At 44.7% G+C, this 21369-nt stretch overlaps 1 protein-coding gene and 1 long non-coding RNA gene across 3 annotated transcripts in view; one reads left to right on the top strand and one right to left on the bottom strand.

Annotated features, from left to right (window-relative positions):
- Nucleotides 1-3119: 3119 nt before the first annotated feature.
- The window catches only part of MXI1 (MAX interactor 1, dimerization protein), a 56248-nt gene continuing 37998 nt past the window's right edge, over nucleotides 3120-21369 (bottom strand). For both annotated transcript variants that reach the window (XM_082053269.1, XM_082053270.1), the window contains exons 4-6: nucleotides 7687-7801; nucleotides 6318-6489; nucleotides 3120-5021 (exon numbers count right to left, since the gene is read on the bottom strand). In XM_082053269.1, the coding sequence (XP_081909395.1) occupies nucleotides 4858-5021; nucleotides 6318-6489; nucleotides 7687-7801 (451 nt within the window). In that variant the 3' untranslated portion in view covers nucleotides 3120-4857. The remainder of the gene's footprint in view (nucleotides 5022-6317; nucleotides 6490-7686; nucleotides 7802-21369) is intronic.
- On the top strand, nucleotides 9051-19583 carry LOC309440004. Its single transcript, XR_014184101.1, has 3 exons — nucleotides 9051-10894; nucleotides 12120-12282; nucleotides 18748-19583. It is a non-coding gene; the product is annotated as an uncharacterized lncRNA (long non-coding RNA).

The raw sequence follows: 21369 nt of genomic DNA, 5'->3' as shown, positions 1-21369 counted from the left end.
ATATTTGGTGCAGACTGGTGAACAGAGAGGAAGAGGCATGCGCTCCTTCTCCCTGAGGGTCCCCAGGACAAGTCTGACTGAATTGCAGCTGTAGAGGAGTTTCAGTCACTATCAGGTCACAGAATTTATCATTCACTAGAGAACCTGTATACAGGACAAAGCCCCAGGAAAAAACAATTAGACTTTACTCTGTTATTTATAGACTTTTCATTGTTATCACCTCCCTAACCTCAGAACAAAGTCCTGGGTTTTACCACTATCTTCTAGGAGGCAACCCCAGTTTCTCTCTCCGAGGACGCATGCCTGGTGTCAGAAAATACAAACCAGCAAAAGCTTATGATCCTAAGGGAAAAACAAACAAACAAACAGACTCCATTTAGTGCACGTGACTGAAGCCAAATGTTTCACCCATTTCAACAGGGCAACACAGAATACAGATTACATACAGGGAGCAGCAAGTAAAAGAGAACAAAGAGCAGAAAAGCAGGAGGCTGGAGCTCAGAGGCCAGAAACAGATGGTAGCAAACAAACAAACAGAAAACACAAGGCAAAACCTGGCAAACGACAGGTCTGTGTGGTTAACCCCATTCCTATTGACCTACAGATTTCCTGAGACAGACGGATTCGAGACCACCTCCGTCACTGACATGCCTCTAATGGAACGGACATTAAAATGACCTTCAAGTGACAACTCGCCACAGGATGATAACCATGACAAATGCTGCCAGATAGTCATCTCCAGCTCGTCTGCAGACGCGAGATGACACTGTGTAATACGCTTGTGTCAAAAGAAGGAAAATGCTGGATGGTGGTTTTAATGGGTTTGTCTGTAGCAAAAGGCCCTGCTGGGGATCTAATTTCAGGGGGAGGACTTGATAGAATGAGCTTACGAGGGAGCCGCTTGCACGTGTGTGTAGTGGGTGGGCAAGTGGCCTAGGGAAAGCACATCCAATTCTGTTTTTACAGGAAAAGTAGTATTATTCTTGTAAAATTAAGCAGATCATAGATTTAGGGCTTCTCTTACCCTACAAACACAAAAATAAAGCAGAAAAACAATAGCACCCATAAAACAAACCATAAAAACCCTCACGCTATTTTGCAAAGATGAAAGGAAAACGTGATTCCGTACCAGATTACCATGTGGTGAGAGAAGTGTTGTTCTGGATGAAACTACAGTTAATATGGTGGGCAGACACCTCAGGACACAGAGAAGACGAAGACTTGAGTGAAGTGTTTCATTTTACTCTCTACTTGCAAAGGAGTAAAATGAGGCCTTGAAAGCAGCACAAATCCCACACCGTTGTGGATTAAAATATATCAAGAGTTGGGAACCCACACAGGGTGTCTTTATCTTTTGGGGTGAATGAATTATATATATATATATATATATATATATTTTTTTTTTTTTTTAAAGGCAGAGTTTGGACAGAACAGAAAGTTTCTGTGAGTATTTTTCTGGGGAAAAATTAGTAAAGTGACTTGCTGTACTGGATCTCTTACAGTTCAGCAGTGTGAGGGACCAGCTCAGCTTCCAAAGGGTAAGAGACACCTGACCCTCGAGGGTTTGGATTTGCACCTTCGGATACTCGCTCTGTTTTACAAGATTTCAGGGTGGCCAGTAGAAATTTTGGTGATACTTTGAAAATGGACATGATCTTAAGCAGATCTGGCACACAGGACTATTCTGGCTTGCCACAACAGGGAGATTCATACATTTTTAAGCAGAAGGAACTATTATGATCATCTAACTGATGACCTCTATAACCATACAAATTGGCCTGTACAATCATCTAAAAGTAATTTATAGCAACTTCTCTGAGCCGATTAGTCATCTTGACTGTGTCAGCACAACACATCAGACCAACAAACAGCAAAGTGAGGAGCATGACAGACTGCATGAGCTGCAACAACACAGAAAAAGCCAGAGTCCCCAGTGCAGTAATAAAGCGGTGCAGAGCAACCTCAAAAAGCCAGAAATAGGTGTTTCCATCACATAAGAAATTCTCCAAGCCCCAGCTGAAGTCTGCTAAGCCCTGCCAAAAGAATCCTCCAGCAGAGCAAACCACCTCTTGTCTGTAGCTGTTATCATAAACGCTCTAAATTTTGTTTTCTCCCTGGTCCTCTCCCCGTCCGCCCCAGCGCTGCCAGCTGAGCAGCTGATGGAACCTCACCTCCTGTACATCGTCCCCATTGTATTTGCACTTGATACCCAGACCCCTTCAAGGCCACAACACTAGAAAGGGGAGGAGATGTCAAACTGGCTCTGGAGCATCCAAGCAAACATTTCAGATATGTTTATTCCAACCACAGAGACATCACTGTTTTATCCCAACCAGGAGAGCAAAGCCATTCCCCACCCCTTGAACTTCAGGATTTCTCTGCTGTGGTATTTCTTTCACAAGTGGCCATTTAAAACAAACAGGAATAACAGGAAGGAGGACATGCTGGGACAGCTACAGAAAAAGGGTTGTAAATAAGTGAATCCCACTGGTATTCAGCCGCTCAGCACCAGGGCTGCCAGTGGTCGACACTTACGAGGAGAATAATAATGAATAAATAAATGAGGCCTTGCTAGAGCTGAAGTTTCCCACTTCTCACCACTCAGATGACTGTCCCACACCTTGTGTCATTCAGAGATTATATGGACCCCAAATATCAATCCAAGCAGCATTTCTTCTTTGAAAACCCTTGGGCTCCATTCGCTAACCTAGAGCTCAACTCAGTCCATGGCAGAGTCCCACTCAGCCAGGTCACCCCCGAAGGAAGCAGAACAGATGTACAGAGCCACCGGATTACACACACGCAAGGGAAAACAGATTTCACAACAGCAACCTGATCCAGATTTAGTAAGCAAATTAATTTTAAAAACCCAAACCACACAGAAATCATTCATTACAGCCATGGAAAGATTATAGTGTGTTATGCCTCTCACAGGGGATGACACATTTTGGAGGAAAGTGGGGGAAACATCAGAATATTTAAACACAGGCAACTTATCATAATGCAAAACTCTACAGCAGACTCACTCAGGATCTTCCCACTGCAGGATCGAAGGGCACAAGAAGAACAGAAGGTTGGCTAAAGTGATACGAATGAGCAAGATGGAAGAACACAACTCATTTCAGATACAGAAATGTTTAATGGCGTTAAAGTGCTACTTTAATGGGGACCATATGCTAACATTTAAACACAATTCCACTGCACTGCTAAATATAGTTGTCTTTATTTTTTTTTTATTTTATTTTACCTCTTTTTGCCCAACCCTACGTAAAACAATAAAATAAAATCTAAAGAACTGAAATTAACAACCCATTCAAATCAGCAATAAGTTATGAATTTTATAAAGCATTTTTTTTCCTCTTTTTTTCTTAGTAATGAGGGGTAGTTAAATTACTTAAGGATATACAACGTTTCAAACAATGCCATAGGTGAGGACTCTATTAAGGTTCTTAAAACTTGGAAAACAAAATAATCCTGGCCATTAAAAAGACAAAAATAAAAAAAGCAAAGCCCTCAAAGTGCAGGTTAGAATGCTCATCTCCGAGAAAATTAGAAAACATTTGCTATAATAGCTCTTAACAGCACCTGCACAGGTAAGATGGCAAGGCCCTTGGGAACAGGACGTGCAGTCAAAACGTTACATTAACATGAGAGACGTGCTGAGCTTAACTAGGTTAACTACTGGACTGGAACTTTGAAAGTCAGCAAAGGGAATGATTCTAAAAAGAAAACCGAAGAAACCCCCACCAAACCTGGCCTCTTCCAGCTAGCACAGCCTTCATCCATTGTGTGCACGGCAAAAAAAGCATCTTTGCATTTCATTGGGTCAAGTGCTTCATCAAAACAGAGATCTTTTCATGGCGTAAATTCATATAAAAGACATCTAAGGTTTCATATGGATAAGCTCTAAAAAGACACATCAGACTCGGGGTGTTTCCCCTCCCAACACATTTACAAATGTTTATCAAAAAATCTCTTCAAATAAAAAGGTCATAGTGGCTCAGTATCTGGGCATGACTTTCGGGCATATCACCTCTCGGATGTGCTGGTTTCTTTCTGTCCTCAGCTGGTCGTGTGCCCGCGTACGAGCACCATCTACCGGGAGATCTGCCGTGGGTGTCACAGCCTGAGGCGTGTGACACAGCCCACGATGTGCTGGTAGATTACAAGCGTGCACCCCTGGCTTTAGCCACGCATCAGAGGTACTTGCTTTTTAAATGATGTCCAACAGAAAGCTGAGCTGAATGGTGTTCTCTCCTGAACATCTCTCTTTGCTGCCCCTCTCTCTCTGGGCACCGAATGAGACCTTAATCATTATTGTCGTTGTTATTTCTAGGCTACGTCAGCCTTCTTAGATTTCCTAGTACATTGCGACAGCATTGGATTGTGATAAATTGTAGGACATGGTCCTTTTAGGACCACAAAAGCTCTTCAGAAGGGCCTAAACTAGGTTGTTCAACCTGAATGCAATAGAAGAAATTGTGACATTTCTCAGATCTCACGACAGAAAGAGAGGGATGAGTTTCTAGTATCCTCTTTCAAACAAATAAATTCAAAACAAAGTGTTTCATCGCTAAGGTCTAGATCCAGGTCCCACAGAAACAAATGGATTTCACTGACTTCAAAGGGACTAGGGTTTGGTCTAACTTTTTGCCAGCAGGAATTGGGATTGGTAACACAATCAAATAAACACATGTGGGTTTCTGTGGAGGCTTCCTTTGCCCAAAAAGCTTTATATACATGTGTCTCCAGGACTAGCTGTCAATATGTCATTTCTGAAAGAGGATACTTGCATCTAAGACCCAGTTTGATCACCCCAGTGAAATCATTCGCCCTGCACTGTTGTCTCACTTGGTTCTAGGAAGCAAACGAGAGCTTGACACTGGCGCTGGAGTAACCCTCGTCACTCCCAATACTCTGCAAGCTGCTGTGATCATCAATGTCACTGATGCTGGTTGTGCTGATATTGTCCACTTCTCCATGGGAGAACTCTGTGCTTTCAACGTCCACTTCAATCTCTTCTAAAAAGGAAAACAAAAGAAATGCACATAGGTTAGCACCAGACCCAAATGTCCCTTCAAGCCACCGACCTGCCGGGTCTCCCCCAGTCAGGGATGAAGCTATAGGCTGGCAGGACGGGCTGGGGACATGATTTATACAAAGACCAGATATCAGCTTAGAGTTTTATTGAGGGACTTGGCAAAGGGATTTGACTGCTCCAGCGTGCAGGCCACACTGTCAACGCAGGCAGGACACCCCACACACTGAGCTTGTTCCACTGTTTCTTCAGAGCTCTACTACCCCAGTGATGGAAACAAGCAGAAACAGAGGAAAAAGAGGGCAGGAGAGAAAATGGAGCATGAAGTTACCCTGAAACATGCTCCTTGCTTGCTATCATGTTGTCAAAGCTGGTACCACTCAGGGCATCACGATGCATTAGCATGGGGATCTGGATTACTCTCAGAGACACTCAGTGGATTTTAAAACATAAATTGTATTTTTCAGAAACACTCAGTAAGCAGAAATCTAGGTAACCAGACATCTTTGTTCCCATACTATTCAGGATTATTTTTTTTTAAACTACAGACTCCCACCCAAACTACATAGCATCTTTGGGTCTATCAATAAATATCAAACCATCTATTGTGCCTAAGTATCTCTCCACAGCAGAGATATTCAAAATAATAAAATTATCTGAACTCAGATAATTTCAGTTAGCCACTCAGATCATTTCTATCCAGTTTTAACTGAGAAGACGAACTCTCTGGGAAGCTTGGGAAAAAAAAGATGGGGAGTGTAGAATGACTCCAGGAATTTTAAGAGGCAGTTTGCTTGGTTATACCATGGTACCTTGGTTATACCATGACCCAAATACAGAATGAAAAGCTGGATGCTGCTTTGCAACACTCATTCCAGTCCCACTAATATCTTAGATTTTCCTCCTTGTGTCACCAAAAGATTCAGTAGACCAAAGAACATAACAGATATCTCAACTTTGCCATCAGGTATTTGGCTATCATCTTGTGATCACATCATTTTTCCTAACAAATGCTTCTGCATTTTAGAGAACTTTTCAGAGAAACAGGTCACTTTAAATGCCACAGAAAACAGCTCAAGTTGACATAGCATTGCTTCTTCCAGACTAAATTAGATACTAAACTCTTCATACATATATGGATGTCTGTGTGTATGTGCATGTGTGTGCCTAAATACCAAAGGCCATACGAAGGGGTCAGCTGGGAGACAAGAAATGGATGAATCTCGAGCCGCTGCTTTGCAGAGTCCTGGGGATTCAGTGCTAGTTCAGTGACACCCACCTCGCTCCGAGTCCGAGCGATCCGAGGAAATGGTAGATCCGATGCTGTCCATTCGTATTCGCTCTATCTCCTGAGGACCCTGTAGTTGTTCCAGTCTTCTCTTCAAGAATCTTTGTTCTCGTTCCAGGTTCTCAAGCTGGTGTTGGCTTCTCCTCTCAGCCTCTTCAAGTTTCTGCCATGATCAAATAAGAATCAATTAGTTTCATCCTTTTCGCCTTCCATCCCACCTCCACTGCCCAGCCACCTGCTTTTTCCACATGTTCCCAGGCCCCAGAAGGATTTAAGCTGCAAAATAGTGCTGAATTGAGCTGAGTTACACTCTCCAAGAACAATGCCACCTCCTCATATATTTTCCTCCTCCCAAGTCCTGATAAATCATACACATTAGTATAAAAAGTCTCTGAGGACAGCCTCTCCAGGGGAAGCAATTTGAATTGTAGCAGTTTGTGGGTCACTTCGCATGAGTTCAGCCACTTGCATTACCAAATCTGTCCATGAAGGGGCCTCAACTCCCTTAACCAAACCAATTCACAGTTTGTTATGACCCACTGTAACATAAAAACATGCTCTGGGAGTTCTGTGTTCCTTGCTGCATGGTTTAGTAGCATTTCTCAGAAACAGTTTTCTATTCATTAAGTGATTTACATAACCTACTACAGATTTCTTTGATCGCAGCTGGGAAATCTACCAGGACGCTGCTCGTTGGTTCCTATGACAAGCACATTGCATAAGGAGGAGTCATTTCAGGCAAACTCTGTGCCTTTGACAGTGCTTTTTCTCCTTCGCCATCCCTCCTCTTCCCTCCCGCTACTCTGACCTGCAACAAAGTATTTCAGCTTCTTCCAGATACTGACAATGCTGCATTTTCTTTTCATGCTTCACTTTGCCAAAAGTGAATCTAGAAGAGCGCTGGGCTAGCTGGCAGGTTCACACATGAAACCTCAGCGAGCCAACCCTGTCTCACACTCTTGTGGTTTGTGCTAATGCTTCAGCAGTGGAAACTCGCTACCACATCAGAAAAAAAGCTCTATTTCCCATCGAAATGCAGCCTCTCAACAGTAGGTATGTTTTTCCTCTAATGAGATGCAGCTGTCAATGAATGATCACAATATAGAACAAGACCCCTGCTCTCCAAATCAATCATTTCTGCAGTTAATGGAGTTCATTATGAACTCTTCTAATAATGTGGCTTGTAGTGAGATGACAAATGATTAACCAACAGGGCAAGGCTTACTTGCTTTTGCCCTTTCATTTTTTTGAAAGGTGTTAGTCTCCTTTAGCAGTCTTACCTCTAGGCAGCAAGAGCAAGCCACTGAATGGCCCTTCCCAACAACCCAGACCGAAAGCAGCTGGGAAAAGCAGCTCTTACCTTGATATGTGCTTTGGCTTTGTTGAGCAGCCCAAGCGTGGTGTGCCTGGTGCAGTCTGGTCCTAGCGGTATCAGAACTTTTAAGCGTTCTAGACACAGGCGGAGGTGAGCTCGGCTGCAAGGGGAGAAGAGGAGGATCAGAGCTACGCTTTCAGAAAGGGAATATAATTTTCTTCTCTACCCCCCTCCTATGAGGCAGTTTTCATATTTCCCACTTTCCATACATCACAAAATTCCCCACAGGTACCAGGATAGGCTGCAACTCAACTATTTACACTGCAAACATCAGCTCACCAATACTTGGATTATTGCTAACCTCTGACAGACACTGTTTATTTTCTTGCTGTCTGAACTGATAAACTGACTCATCTGGATGAACTTTGTGCAGGAGCAAGGCACACAGGCAAATGGTACAAGTATCTCCTGGGTTTCCTCTCTCTCAGCTATTTGCTGTCTCTTTTGCTGAGAAGAGCTCTTGTGAAAGCAGGTTCAAATCTCTGCTACTCCCTGCACACTCGTGCACTGCTGGCTCGGGGACATTTGCTATGAACTGATCTAAGTACAGTCTTTTTGCACAAAATTAAGAAGCTCAACAAGAAACATGGTCAGCCCAAACCATCCAAACACAACCCATTTCAGATACAGAAGGCACCAGAGGGATGGTAATTCCCAAGAACCACACTCTTACTCCTTTTTGTGCCCAGATCTGAAACGCTGCTGGGGTGCAAGGTCTGTGGGAACAAGAGAACTGGAGACCTTCCCCTGGGCAGTGTTCTGACCTTGGCTCACGTCTACAGAGACAGGCTCCAGCACGACGGTGCTGCTGAGGATCTGAGCCACTTTCTGCAGAATATGGAAACATGTTCTGGGGTAAATAGTTCAGGCAGCAATGGCAAAGCACATCATCCTCGGGCTGCAAAGGAGACTGTTCCCACTGTCTCCTGTATCACGTATGCAGGAACGAAGAGCAGATTTATGGAAAACTATCAAGTGTGGGTTGCCTTTCTCCCCTCCCTCTCTCTTTCTCAGACATTAATGATTTATGTTCAAACTTGTCATCCCAATCAATAACACAATGACATCAGCTCCACCATTCACAGACAAGAAACACTGGGGCAAAAGAGTCCTGAAAGCCTATCCCAGCCCCTTCTCAGGCACAAAGAAACCGAATCTTAGCCTGATCCACCTCAATGCAGGGAAAGGAGAGGAAAAAAAGAAAAAAAGAGCACGGACAGTTCATTTCCATTTGTTTTTCAAATTCACTATTGCACCCAGTTTGAAAGGGGTGGGGGAGAGGAGTCTGTAATCAGGCAATTATGTCAGTGACAAGCAAGGATGATTAAGGGTGGAAGGGTCAGGGGTGTTACTGATGAACTGTCAGTGCAGGGGAGTGTTCACTAGTGGTGCTGTAGCCGTGAGCGCCTCACTGTTTCTATTATAAATCTCCTTACAAAGGGTCCATCACTCTGTCTCAAGAACAGCCACAGGGCTGCATATGACCAGCAAGGGCCCTGAAGAACACGTATTTTTCATTAAATATTAACAACCCAAAGGGTCGGGAAAGGGAAATCATGATCCAAAAATCAAACTGAAAAAACAGTAATCATATCAATCTCATCTTTTACTTGTCAGCTTGCTCTAGGGCAAACCCCACTGTCATTGAACCCATACAGCTGACACAAGGGGATTCTTTCCACCTGGAAGCCTATTTTCAAGGTAGAGCTTGATCAACAGGAGCTGTGTCCACTCACTACAGCTGTTTGCCCAACGTCTCATGATGACCTGCTGGGCCAGCAATGAAAAAATTGTTGCTGGTTCACACCAGCATTATAGTTCATGTCATCCCATGGGAGAATGGACACTGACTTCTTGCAGCTAGAGAAAGAAGGAGGAGGAGGATCTTGTGGTTAAAGATATTCTCGGTTTTGAACCCACTTTTGGCTAACCCACAGGCTTCCTGAATGGCCACAGAGACAAGTCACCACGTCAGAGTTGTCAGAGCACAGCCACCAAGCTGCAGCATGGAGCAGCACATGTCTCTTCACAGCACAAGCCACACACTTCACTGACAGGATCAGCCTAAGTTAAAAATGCAGCCTGAGAAGAGCTAAAGATGTGTGCACAGAGCTGGGGGTGAGGAGCAGGACCAGTTCCACCTAACAGGGGATTTGCTACACAGCACCTGCTACAGGTAGGGACCACAGATCCCACCTCAGCCCTGCTGGGCAAGGGCAGCTCCCAGCCCATGGTGAAAACTGAATTATTTGTGCAAGAGAAAACAAGAAATTCGTTAAATCATGATCTAAGCAGTGTCAATCACAGCCCACTTCTGAACACAGAGAGACATAGACAATGCATCTACAGCCGGAGCTTTGGGCTGAGTCTTGGTGTTGGAGGTTTTACCAGGAACCAGGGAAAATGCTGCACCAGGAACTGTGATTCCTGGAACCAGCCACCAACTCTGGGCAGGAGCGAGTAGTGGCTGCACTGCCTAGATGCTGGTTAAAAGGATGGCACTGATCTGCCATGTCAAAAGCCAGGTGATTTGCAGACCCGATGAGATCAACCGTGTTAAGCATCTGAATGCTATATGCAAAATCCAGACATGTAATAAAACCCTGAGCACTAATACAATTCCCATTGTGTCCCAGGACCATGGTGGATCGAAGAAGGTTGCTGTGCTCTGCAGGCCCCGACAAGGGCAGGGAGAGAACAAAGCAGCCGGAGTGCCTGTCCCCACAGCAACACTGGAAAAGCTGTCAGAAAGTTACATCTCCATGACTTTGTGGCCTCAGAGGGGACATTCCCCCAGTCCTGAATTGCCACATTGGCTCTCAAAGTCCAGAAGGTTTCCTCAGGCTCACCCAGATGGTTTTCAGAGAAGCCACTCCTGCCAGCGGCACTGCTGGCCAGTGGCCAAAGGCGGTGGCCCACAGTGTGGCGATGGCCTCTGCTGGCACACCAGGCATCGGGGGGAGGGACATGACACCTGCCTGTGATGGAGGGAGTGAGCACGAGCTGATAAGCTCCCCACAGCGCAGGCCTTGACTCAGGCAACCAGCATGCTGCAGGGACAGGTTGCACTGGCTGCGCCAAGGCAGGTTTGGAAGAGGTTTGACCAAAGCAATCACTTTTGCACTGCTGCTGGATTTTCCCCTTGTTTCACACTCAGAGCTGAGCTGCACTGAGTTTTGATGCCACTACAAATGTAAGTGCATTTATATCTCCAACCACAACTTAACCAGGGTAACACAAGAGGCTTTCCATGAGCACCGAGCAGCAAGCCAGGCTCGGAGCACAGGGACAGCTGGGCCCTTCAGCCCCAGCAGCCACCTCCCGCTGCTGGGATGGCACTGGTGGAGCTGCCCAGGCCCGGTGCAGCTGTGATAGCAAACCAAGCCCACAAACTGTCCTGGTGCATCAGCATGTTGTTTTCCATCGGAGAGATCAAATCAAACAGCTTCCCCAGCCCTCTCCCCTCCACAGTGTTCAATATCTTGCCTTTTTACTTTTAAAAACTAACCTGGTCATAGTCCCTGACCTCTCTCAATCTCCAACAGCCCTCGAGTGGACCACGATGGGTTCCTAAGCCATGGAGCACAAAGCCAGGACTGGCACACTGATGGGTGCCTTCAGTAAACCTCAGAAATAAAACTCCAAAGCTCAAAAGCATCAGAGCAAACTTAGCTGAAAGACCGTTGCAGAAAGAAAAGCAATCACAAACCTATTCATCTTTCTTATCAAGTCCTGGAGGTGAACGTGGGCAGCTGTAATCCCATGGGTCAGGCCATGATATGAATGTCTTTTTCCCTTTTTTACCTGGACCCTGTTGCAAGTGGCTTTGACAGTGCTAAAGGCTCTTGTATTCAATGAAAATACCAGCACTGTGCAGGCTCCAGACAGAGACAGACGGCTTTCCATGTAAACCACTGGATTATGCCAATATTTGACGCATCTGCCAATATCTGGAAAAACAAGTCTAAATGCCCATATTGTTATATAACAGAGAGACAACTTGGGCTTGGTGCAAAAGGCTGCCTTCATCCTGGGGAAGACAGAGGGTGACAGAAGGAGAATTCCAGTTTCAGCCAAGGCCAAAGCCTTTGCACACTAGCTGCAGGGTAGATGGGAGAAGCCAGAGCCCCTTCTCCTGCCTAAAGGGCCTTGGAAAAAAATCAGGCTCTCACAGCAGCATCAGGAGTACATGGTAGATGCTGGATGTGCTGAAAAAGGAATCCAAGGAGGACTTGAAAGGAGAGGGTACTCCTTTATCGCAAGAGACCAGCTCAGCGCTTCCCTCCTGCTCAGCTTGATGAGGGGGAAGACTCCTGTTTGAGATTTACATGTGGGGCACCAGGGTGGCCACAAAAGGAGCAAAGCACACAATCAGCTTTGGAAAACCAGAGCCTAACATGAACTTCTCTGTTCCAAAGAGCTTAGGACAACCTTTCATTTTGTTCCACCTGGCAACTCCGGCTCGGACAGAGCCCCTCCGCCACTTCTGCTTCCTCCTCTGTGCGGAAGTCTAGAAGCAAGGGATGTGGAGGACAAGCAGAGCGAGGATGTCCTCTCTGCCAGGAGCTGCTGTGGGAAAAGGTACATCAGCCCCTAAACAGGCAGACCACATCCCCTCCAAGCCTGAGCCCCCAGACCCTCTGTCCTGAGCCTCTCTCGCAGAGGAGCCTGGCCCTTGCTCTGTGCAGCCCCTCCTTGCACTGGGCTCTGCCTGGCTGCAGAGGGCTGTAATTTCACAGTCTGCTCTCCTCTCCAGCTCCCAATGACATCATCCTCTCTGATTATATAAAGCCTGGGAAGGAAGCCTTTATTTATGCGCGCTTTTTGCTCATAGCTCCAGCTGTCTCACTGTACAACACGCACCCAAATCCTACTGCAGGAACTGGGCTCCCTTTTGCCTGGATTACAACTGCAGTGCAGAAAAAGGTGTGGGTGCAAAATAAAAAGAAAAAAATCTCCCATTTCCTTCCCCCACTGCTCTGAGGACATTTTTGAGGGGTTTGGGTAGGAATCAACCTACTGCACCACTCTGCACCACAGCAAGCTGGGCACAAAGCCAGTAGCCCCTCCCCTGCCCAGGGAGTCCCCAGGGAGCTGAGGGACCTGTGGTGGTATCTCCAAGCTTTGTGTCTGCTGGTCACAAAGGGGCTACACTGGAGCTAGAAACCCACCTACCTTCAATGCCTGAGAAGCCCCCTGTGAGGATCAGCCCAGGGCTGGAAGGCCACTGGCAATTTACCCCCCCAGTCCCTGGTGGGCTCAGCCAAATCTCTGTCCACCCCCTAAAAAAGGGTGACCCCCTGGCTCGGGTCCATTCTCCTCTTGCAGATGTCACTGCTGTGGCTGCAGGCACAACCATCAGGGAACCACCCCTGAATGTAAATATCCCTGGTGAGACTGCAGCATTTTTGCTAGGACAAGTTTTGGGTTTGTGGGGTTTTTTTTCAGCTTCCACTGTGGGCAGAAGTAATGGAAACTGAGACAAGAAACTTTCTCTGCTGAGGAGTCAGTCACAGATATGTGCACACTCGGCTCTGAAGCAGCAGGTTTACCAGATTCAGCACTATCCCCTAGTCTGGTACTCCAGATCGACTTTGCTGAATCAAGGCCTGAACATCTGCAAAACACAGACACACACACACAGACACTCTGCCCATCTTTAAAAGATCAAACCTCTCTCCCAACAGGAAATGACCATCTCGCCTCCAGCAGCATTTCAAAATGCTGAATTCTGATTTTTGTGTGTGGAAAGAAGGGAGCATCTGAGGGAAAAGAAAAGCATTTCCAAGATATTTTTGTGCTGTGCCTGCAGGTCTATAGGGCTTGAATTCACCAGTATATGTAAGCATGTGCTCCACATCAGGAATATGCTCAAACCTCAGTGAGGCTAAATCAGACAGCTGATTTCCAAAAGATGTTAAAAAAGACAGGACCAAATTAAACCAAAGAACCACTGAAAAAAACAGCAGAAGGAAGATTCTAACATGGAAAGGGATGTTATAATCCTTCCCCTCTGCCTTTCTCCTCTTCTCTCTACACCTTTTCAAACTTGGGTCTAACTTAACCCTGAAATTAGAAACCACCAACTTTGTTTGGATTTCAGAGCTAATAGATTGCTTAAAAAATTCAAGAGGGATCACTGGTCAAAGAAAGCAATTCCTGGAGAAACGCAAGTGACCCCACATCAATAATTCATTGGACAAGAATGATTTTGAGATAGAAGTAATGAGAAGCACATGCAAAAACCACAGGGCAGGGAAAATGGTGGAAAACATGGTTTCCTTCTAAAAGCAACTCCCAGGTCAGAGACATGCTGATCTCTAACAGCCATCACAAGACTTGATGTTTTCTCCTTACTCTTGTCTTTAACCCCCAGCACAGCCCTCTTTGCATCACTACCCACCCCCTGCTTTACTGGATGCTTGTTGTCAGTGGACTGGAGGTTCTGGGAAGGCCCCAGGTCAGGATGGGGAGGACCCGGGTGCCAGGGGCCGAGCTGGTGCTTCCTTTGCTGTAAAGCATCAGTGATCACTGCGATCCCTCTGGCCAGGAGCAGTAACGCTGCTCCAGCCAGCAACAAACACACTCACAGTTGTGCACCCCAGTACCACCGGACACAAGAGAGGAGACATGCGTTTGAGAAAGAAATCTGGCTCAGAAATATGCAGTTAAAAGGTAATATTCTCCACCTGAGCTGTGAAATCATCCAGAACAAGCCTTGTTTTCTGATTTTCAATCAGATCTCTTCTCACGATTATTTATTTTACTGTGTTTGCCCCCAGTTTTAGGAGATGCTTGCTCATTTGCCTCTTTGTTTCCAGTCAATCTCTACCAGTGGCTCCCTGGCATGTAGGAGTATTTGTATTCCAAATGCTAATAAAATGTGCTATGAAAAAGTAATTGAAAAAAAAGCCTTTAGATATTTACATTTTTAAGCCTGTCTGTCGTTCAAAAGAAATGAAAATTTAGGACCCACAATAAAGAGAATTGACAGTAAATTATAAATAGGAATTTAAAGGAACAAAAAAGTTGTATAGGCAAAATTTTCAGCCTGTTCTTAAACATACCAGAGCTGTCTGCAAAAATTAAAGATGAACATAAACCCAACTGTATTCTCAAATCAAGGGCAGATGAAGAACAAACCACCAATGAATAGACCTATGATTAAACAATAGTAAGAACAATAAGAAAAAACAACAAGGCAGTGCAGCTTTTCAAAGTCACACACATCAATGCACCTCTGCATGGCACCGAGCTACATAACAGGGAGATAAATGGTGGTACAGTGGTCAAGAAAGCAGCATCTCGAATCAAGCCCATAAGTGGAAATGAAATACAAACAGCAATGTGTTGATGCACTCCGCAATAGCAGTGTTTTGTCCAAAGGCCACCTCAGTCACAAGACCAAGACAAGGCACACTGGGAAAGGAAGTTTCCAAACAACTGAGATACTTGGAAAAAAATGGCCAGTTTTGTAGCACACAAACCCTTCTCAACATCTGCAACAGAAGCTGCAAGCCTTATGGTAAGCATAAAGTGAGGATTTTAACTTAAAATACACTGCCTGCAGTGTCCATTGTACAGCTTGGAAGAGGCTGTTCTGCCAACCCTGCCCTGACTGTCTCCCAGCCCTGCACACCTCGCATCTCAGAGCCAGCGTGTGGCCAAAACCCCCCAGGCACATAGACATCACCTCTCCCCGCTGCTCTTCCAGATAGGAAGACTCATCACTGATTTCAGCTTTGGCAGAGCTTCAGGCTCTGGGCAAACAGAGGCTACAAGACCAACAAACCTTGTGCTGAGTGGTCTGTTGCCACCACTGGTCAGTTCCAACACGCGTCTTCCTCAGCTGCTGCTGCAGTCTGGGGGAAGACATGCTCTTCCCATCACCCTCTGTCACACAGCTGTCAAGGTCCCTCCCTGTCCTGAGACCCCTCTAAGTATAAAACTGAATGTTATTGAGAGGACTCTCCTAATTTTGTTATGATTTTTGAAAGCAAATGAATTCCTTCAAGGCTTTCCAAAATCAAAAATGAGGAGGAGAAAGACAGAGAGAGGGGAAATCAGGTGGCCTCAAACCCCTTGGTGAAATATGGAAATACACTCTAGTCTCACACTGAGTCTCTATTACCTTCCCTTCCACTCCAACCAGCACTGCAAAGGTTTTTGCTTCTGTCTTCCTCTCTGACACTGTACTGCAAACTCTTTGGAACAACAACACAGCTGCCAAAGGCACTGAGGTCTGAACAGGATCCCGTAATTGCACTCAGAAGTCAAGCAGGTCCCAAACAATTAGGACCAAGCAACATTATAATTGTGAGGCTGATGTGATATATCTGGGGCTATAGTTTATTCGCACAATAACTTCTGGGCCTTTGGGTCCTATTTGTTGCATATCTTGAAGTTTTTCTCTTTGAACTAGAGGGCTAGAATACAGAAACTTCATTTAAACGAAGAAAATAATTTAAAAAAGAGAGACCATCTGTAATCCCACGACTTCCAAAACTAGGATGTTTAATGGAATGGCAAAAAAAAATGGAATACTGATGCTTACAGTAATAAAAATGATACCATTTGGGAAAGTGCCTCCTCCAGAAAGAACTCAGCTGTTTGGTAACATGACTGCTCACCCTTTCCTAACCCCTTTGATCTTCAGAGGCACCAATGAGACAGGCAGCTTCAACTCGGTAGAGAAAGATCAAATACAACAGCCTGTGCTTCACAATGAAGAGGTGATGAGGGCAGGGTAGGTGGCCACCGGCCCAGCAGAGGAATGGAGTCAATCAGTGTCTGGCATTTTCTTCTGCCCCTTCATTTTCATCCAGATCCAGCACCAAGCTCTCGGTGTCTGTTCATCAGTTTCTCTTCCCTCCTCCCAGCTCCTCTGGCTTTTGGCCTTTCTTTGAAAGCAACTTGGACAGTTGTTAAGAGACATCAAATAGCAACAGGTGCTCTGCAGAAGAGTCTATTATTCTTATTTATCAAAGTTAAAGTCCCCCTAAAATTATGTAGTGAGGATCTACTATTATTGATCTTGGCCACTAGTCATAAAATATTTTAATCCCTGGTGAGTATAATTAACTGAACTTCACTGTAGCACAATACATGATGGTACCAGCCAAACCCCTTTCAGGCTAAGCTGTGCTTACAACACTGTGCTAAACCCTGTAGCCATCACAGGCCATAAATGCTCTACATCACATTCTCCTTCTGACCTAAAAACACAGGCTGGTTGCTGCCGGTATGGTTACATACAGATACCTCTCACACAAGATCATTTGGCACCAACTTTTCAATCAAGCTCACTACCTGATGCATGGGTATCGCAGTTTTGCTACCCTGGTTGTAACATATGGTTATGATCCTGCATTTGGCTATCGGGGAACACACAAAGCAAGCTGTAAACATCAACATGCAATCCAGACTGGTTAATTATAAAGCCCTGACTAGCCCAGTCTAATAAAAACTCTGTTAAAAGGTGGTTAAAAATAGACTGGGTCTTTAAATAGCCAACGGTGTCCTGTGCCCTTGTTTTCGCTAATACCATTATAATCATCCTTCTAGGGATGTGCAGGGTACTCAGAGCCACCAAGTCTGGCAGCAGTCTCCACAGCACTGCGCCTTCATCAGAACCGGCCTTGGCGAGGTGGAGGCCGTAACCTGCTTTGTTGCGACCTATGGATTTCCAGCTTTACTGCTAGAATTAGGTCACCGGCAAAGATAGCCAAGATTTTTCCAAACTCACCAGCTATTCTTGGTTATTCTGTTCAGAGGTTCCCTGGCTGAGCACCATGCCTTTGAAAAGAAATGAGGAGGTATTTCAGGCTCCTGCAAGGTTTCTGCAGTCAGACACCGAGAAGTGGGGATGCTCCCACCCCATAATCCTTAACTGCCTTTAAAATTGCCAGGCAACAGGGAAGAGCTCTCCAGTTTGGACCTACTGCCATTACGGTGAGTCCTTACAGCCTCTGAAGGAGAAATCAAAGATGGTGCACATCAGAAAAGAGATGAATTCGCAGGGATCTGCAGAGAGCCTTGAAGGCCACCTGCCTGCATTGAGACTGGAAGAACCTGAGATACTGGCAGTTGGACAGTGTCTCTGGACCTCCTGGCTACAGCAAACAGCTCCCCAGGGCCCACAGGGTGTCACAGCAGTAAAGGCACAGACGGGACCTCAAATCAGAGCTTCTGCTTCTTCGTAATACAACTAAAAGAAACCCTGGACTTTGGTGCCTACTAAATATAGTCAATTTTTAAACTAGTAATGCCACTAACCAGTCAAAAGAAGCAAGAACTTGCTTTGTAAGATGGACATTTGTCCATAGGTTAAAGACCAAAGGATGCTACCAAACTCGTATTTGTCAAAACATAATTCCTGTTTTTGAAATAGTTGCTGATATCATTAATATATTCTGATCAGATACTGTATGTTATTTTTGTCATTAACATGATTTTTAAATTCCCCAGATAAGCTATTGCTACTGAAAGATATTTTCATTGTTCATTAAGACAGGACAGAGTTTTTCCACTCCATACATTTATTTTCTGAAGCTATATTTCAGTTTCCTCACCTCACAGAAGAAAATGATAATTCCTAATGAAAAAACATTCTTAGAATGTGACCATTTGGAACACTTGTTTACACAGAATCTTTTATGCCAGAAGGAAAGCACATGCTCTACATCTAATACCTCTTCACACTGTCCGAAATATTTAAGGAGCCATCAAATACCTACTGCACCTTTCAGGTGTAGAGGGCATACATCTGGAACAGAGGAAGCAGTGCATGTAATTTCATCTTGTAAAATTATTCTAAATTTAATCTCAGACTTCCCAGGAAAAAAGGAATTACCAGCCAAGGTCACTATCAGACGTACGTTTAGAAAAAAACACAAGGAGAATTTAAGAGATCCTAGCGCTATTTTTCATATTGGATATGGATTTTTTGCACACAAAGAGCAGTAATACTGTATTTCAAAAGTCTCGGAGTTTGCTAATGTCATGCGACAAACAGTTTTAACGCAACTGAACTACATATTTACTCAGCAGGGGAACCCCAACAGAGAAGCACAGCTACCAGCACCATGACAACAGATGAGTCGTGTCCTCATGTTCTCACATACAGAGGTACCAGGAAAGAGAAGTTTTTGAAAAGAGGTACCAGAGACTGTGAAAACACACATTGCTTCTGCTTAATTGCTGTGATGTGCTAATACAAACTCATTGTCAATAGAGTTCTTCCAAAGAGGAGCAGGGTTTATCTCCTAGCAAATTACAACAATGTAAACTTACAGAGAAAAAAAAAAAATAAAAATAAATCCCCTGTCTCGCCCTTTCCCTTTAACTACCCTTGACATCTTCCTTGCATTTTCTTTCTCTCCTCCGGGCTCATGTGAAGGCCAAGAGATGTAGAACTGCTCAAACCTCATACAGGGAAGAAGCATGAAGCTGCCCACTGGGAAACCATCTCCTTGGGCAGAACACAAGACAAAATGTATCCATAAGACATGAAAACTGCTTGACTTTTTTCAGCTCAACTACAAAACTCCCAATGCTTCCAACAGGGCTCAAAAAGTCATTATATTAAGCACAGGACATGCTTAGTGAACCCTTGATCAGCTGGAGAAGATCATTACAACCCCTGCCTGGGTCAGCAATGCCACAAACTGATAGGATTTTAATTCCCCCAAATCAAGAACAGCTGTAGTTGAGTAAACTAACATTTGTGGGAGGATTAGCTGCCTTATGCTCACTCACTTGTATTCTCCAAGCAGGAAAAGGGTTAGGATCTCACCTGGGAACAGACCAGACACTGAAAGGTTCATGGTTTGTTTTGGAAAGAAAAAATAATAATAATAATAATAATAAAAAAAGGAGCTGGGAACACCTAGTCCTCTAGTTTGATGGAAACTAACAGGACAATATTAAGAAAACAACCACACGAGCTTACAGAAAAACCTGCAGTGGCATTGCATTATAATCACAGCCACAACCTTCCTTCCCTGTTATTTTGTAAGGCATATGTCCCTCAAGAATTTAGGCAAAAAAAATTACTGCTTCATGGTCAGGTATTCTCCATACAGCATCCTGTCCTGGGATTGCTCCTTGTTGGTTTCAAAAAGCACTAGTGTTAAAAACAGCAATAATTAAAAACAAACAAGAAAAACAACCAAAAAAGATAATTTGCACTGCAAATCATTCATCTGGGGAGAGACTGCAGTGGGTCTCCTCATCATGAGAGCCAAACAGCAAACCAGAAGCACAGATTTCCTGACTTTCCTAGTGCTGTGCTAGCCTGCAGAGTTTGCACGCACTTTCAGGAAGGGCGAAGCAGCAACCCAATGGAGCTGACACGTGGGCTCTCTGCAGAACCAAGAGAGGGTTATGCAGCAGGCAAGGCCTTTCAGTGAGAGTCCTGTCCACAGACAGCTTGCGTGACCGCAGGTAAATCCCCCGAGGAACTGAAGCACGCACCGCTCGTCCACAACAGGGAGCTAATCCTAATTCCTTCACGGAGCGCCGTGCAGCTAAATCTGCTCTTGGCTTTCAGGTGCTTGTGTAGCTCCGCAATGACACTGGTGTGTGACGTGCCCAGAGAGCAGGACACTTGGGGAAGCTAATTCATTCAGCTCTCTCTGCTGGTTAATAATGCCAAGAGTACAAGATGGCCAGATCTCTTAAAATGGATCAATCCCTCCACATATGCAGCAAAAACTATCTTAAGTCTCCTCTTGCCTCTGTCCTGAAAAATTCCCAAGATGGAATTTCAGCAAAGTTCAAAGGAGTTTAGTCAGAATCAGGACAAGATGAAGGCTGTATTGTTGACTCTGCAATCAAGCAGTCATAAAACCTTTTATTTCTTTAAAACATTCAGTTTCTGATGTCTGACTGTAAATTCCATGCATTCAAAAGATTATTATCTAGGCCCCTTTAAAAAAAATACACCAGAGTAGCTCAGACATCACATGATTTAAAGAAACAAACATAAACACCTACATAGGATGCTCCTTCTCCTTCCTGTTTTTTAAATACATAGGTTACACCGGCTCATAAACTGGTTTTATGTGAGGGATAGAAAACACTTAACTCCAGTTGCTGGGATTCGAGAATCACAGAATATCACCAGAATTGCAGTAGAGATTACAAGAGCTGGGAAGATCAATCATATTTTTCACTTTAAATAACAGAACAGTTTTAAAGAGTGCTCCTTTAAAAACACACACACACACACACACACACACACAAGAGCCTTTGAGAAACTCATGCACTTTGTTTTCCCTGGATGGCTGATGGGACATGCAAGGCAGCACTGTCTGCACAGACCAGCCAGCCCACAGGGCTTATGGAGTCCCCTACTTACGTACAACAGTTTCGCACCGCGACTACTGCCAACCATTCACCATGTGCCCAGTTAACAGTACAACCCCCTTCCCACTCCACTCTTTCCCCACCACACAATTTTTTCTCAGAGATCACTAAGAAAAAACAAACACAACTCAAAGAAACTCCAAGAGATGCTCATGACTGCAGAGGGCATTCACATGTTTTCCTGAAGGATATGACACCAGATTTAAGATTTCCCTTCTCCTCCCCCTTTGCAATCCCTTCACTGAAATGCATGCCCATATGTGCTTTTTCCAGTGAACACCAAGCCTGTAAGCTGCTTTT

Source organism: Streptopelia decaocto (assembly GCF_964273445.1).
Source record: "Streptopelia decaocto genome assembly, chromosome: 5".
NCBI classification, from domain to species: Eukaryota; Metazoa; Chordata; class Aves; order Columbiformes; family Columbidae; genus Streptopelia; species Streptopelia decaocto.
This window is presented reverse-complemented; position numbering and strand designations above follow the sequence as displayed.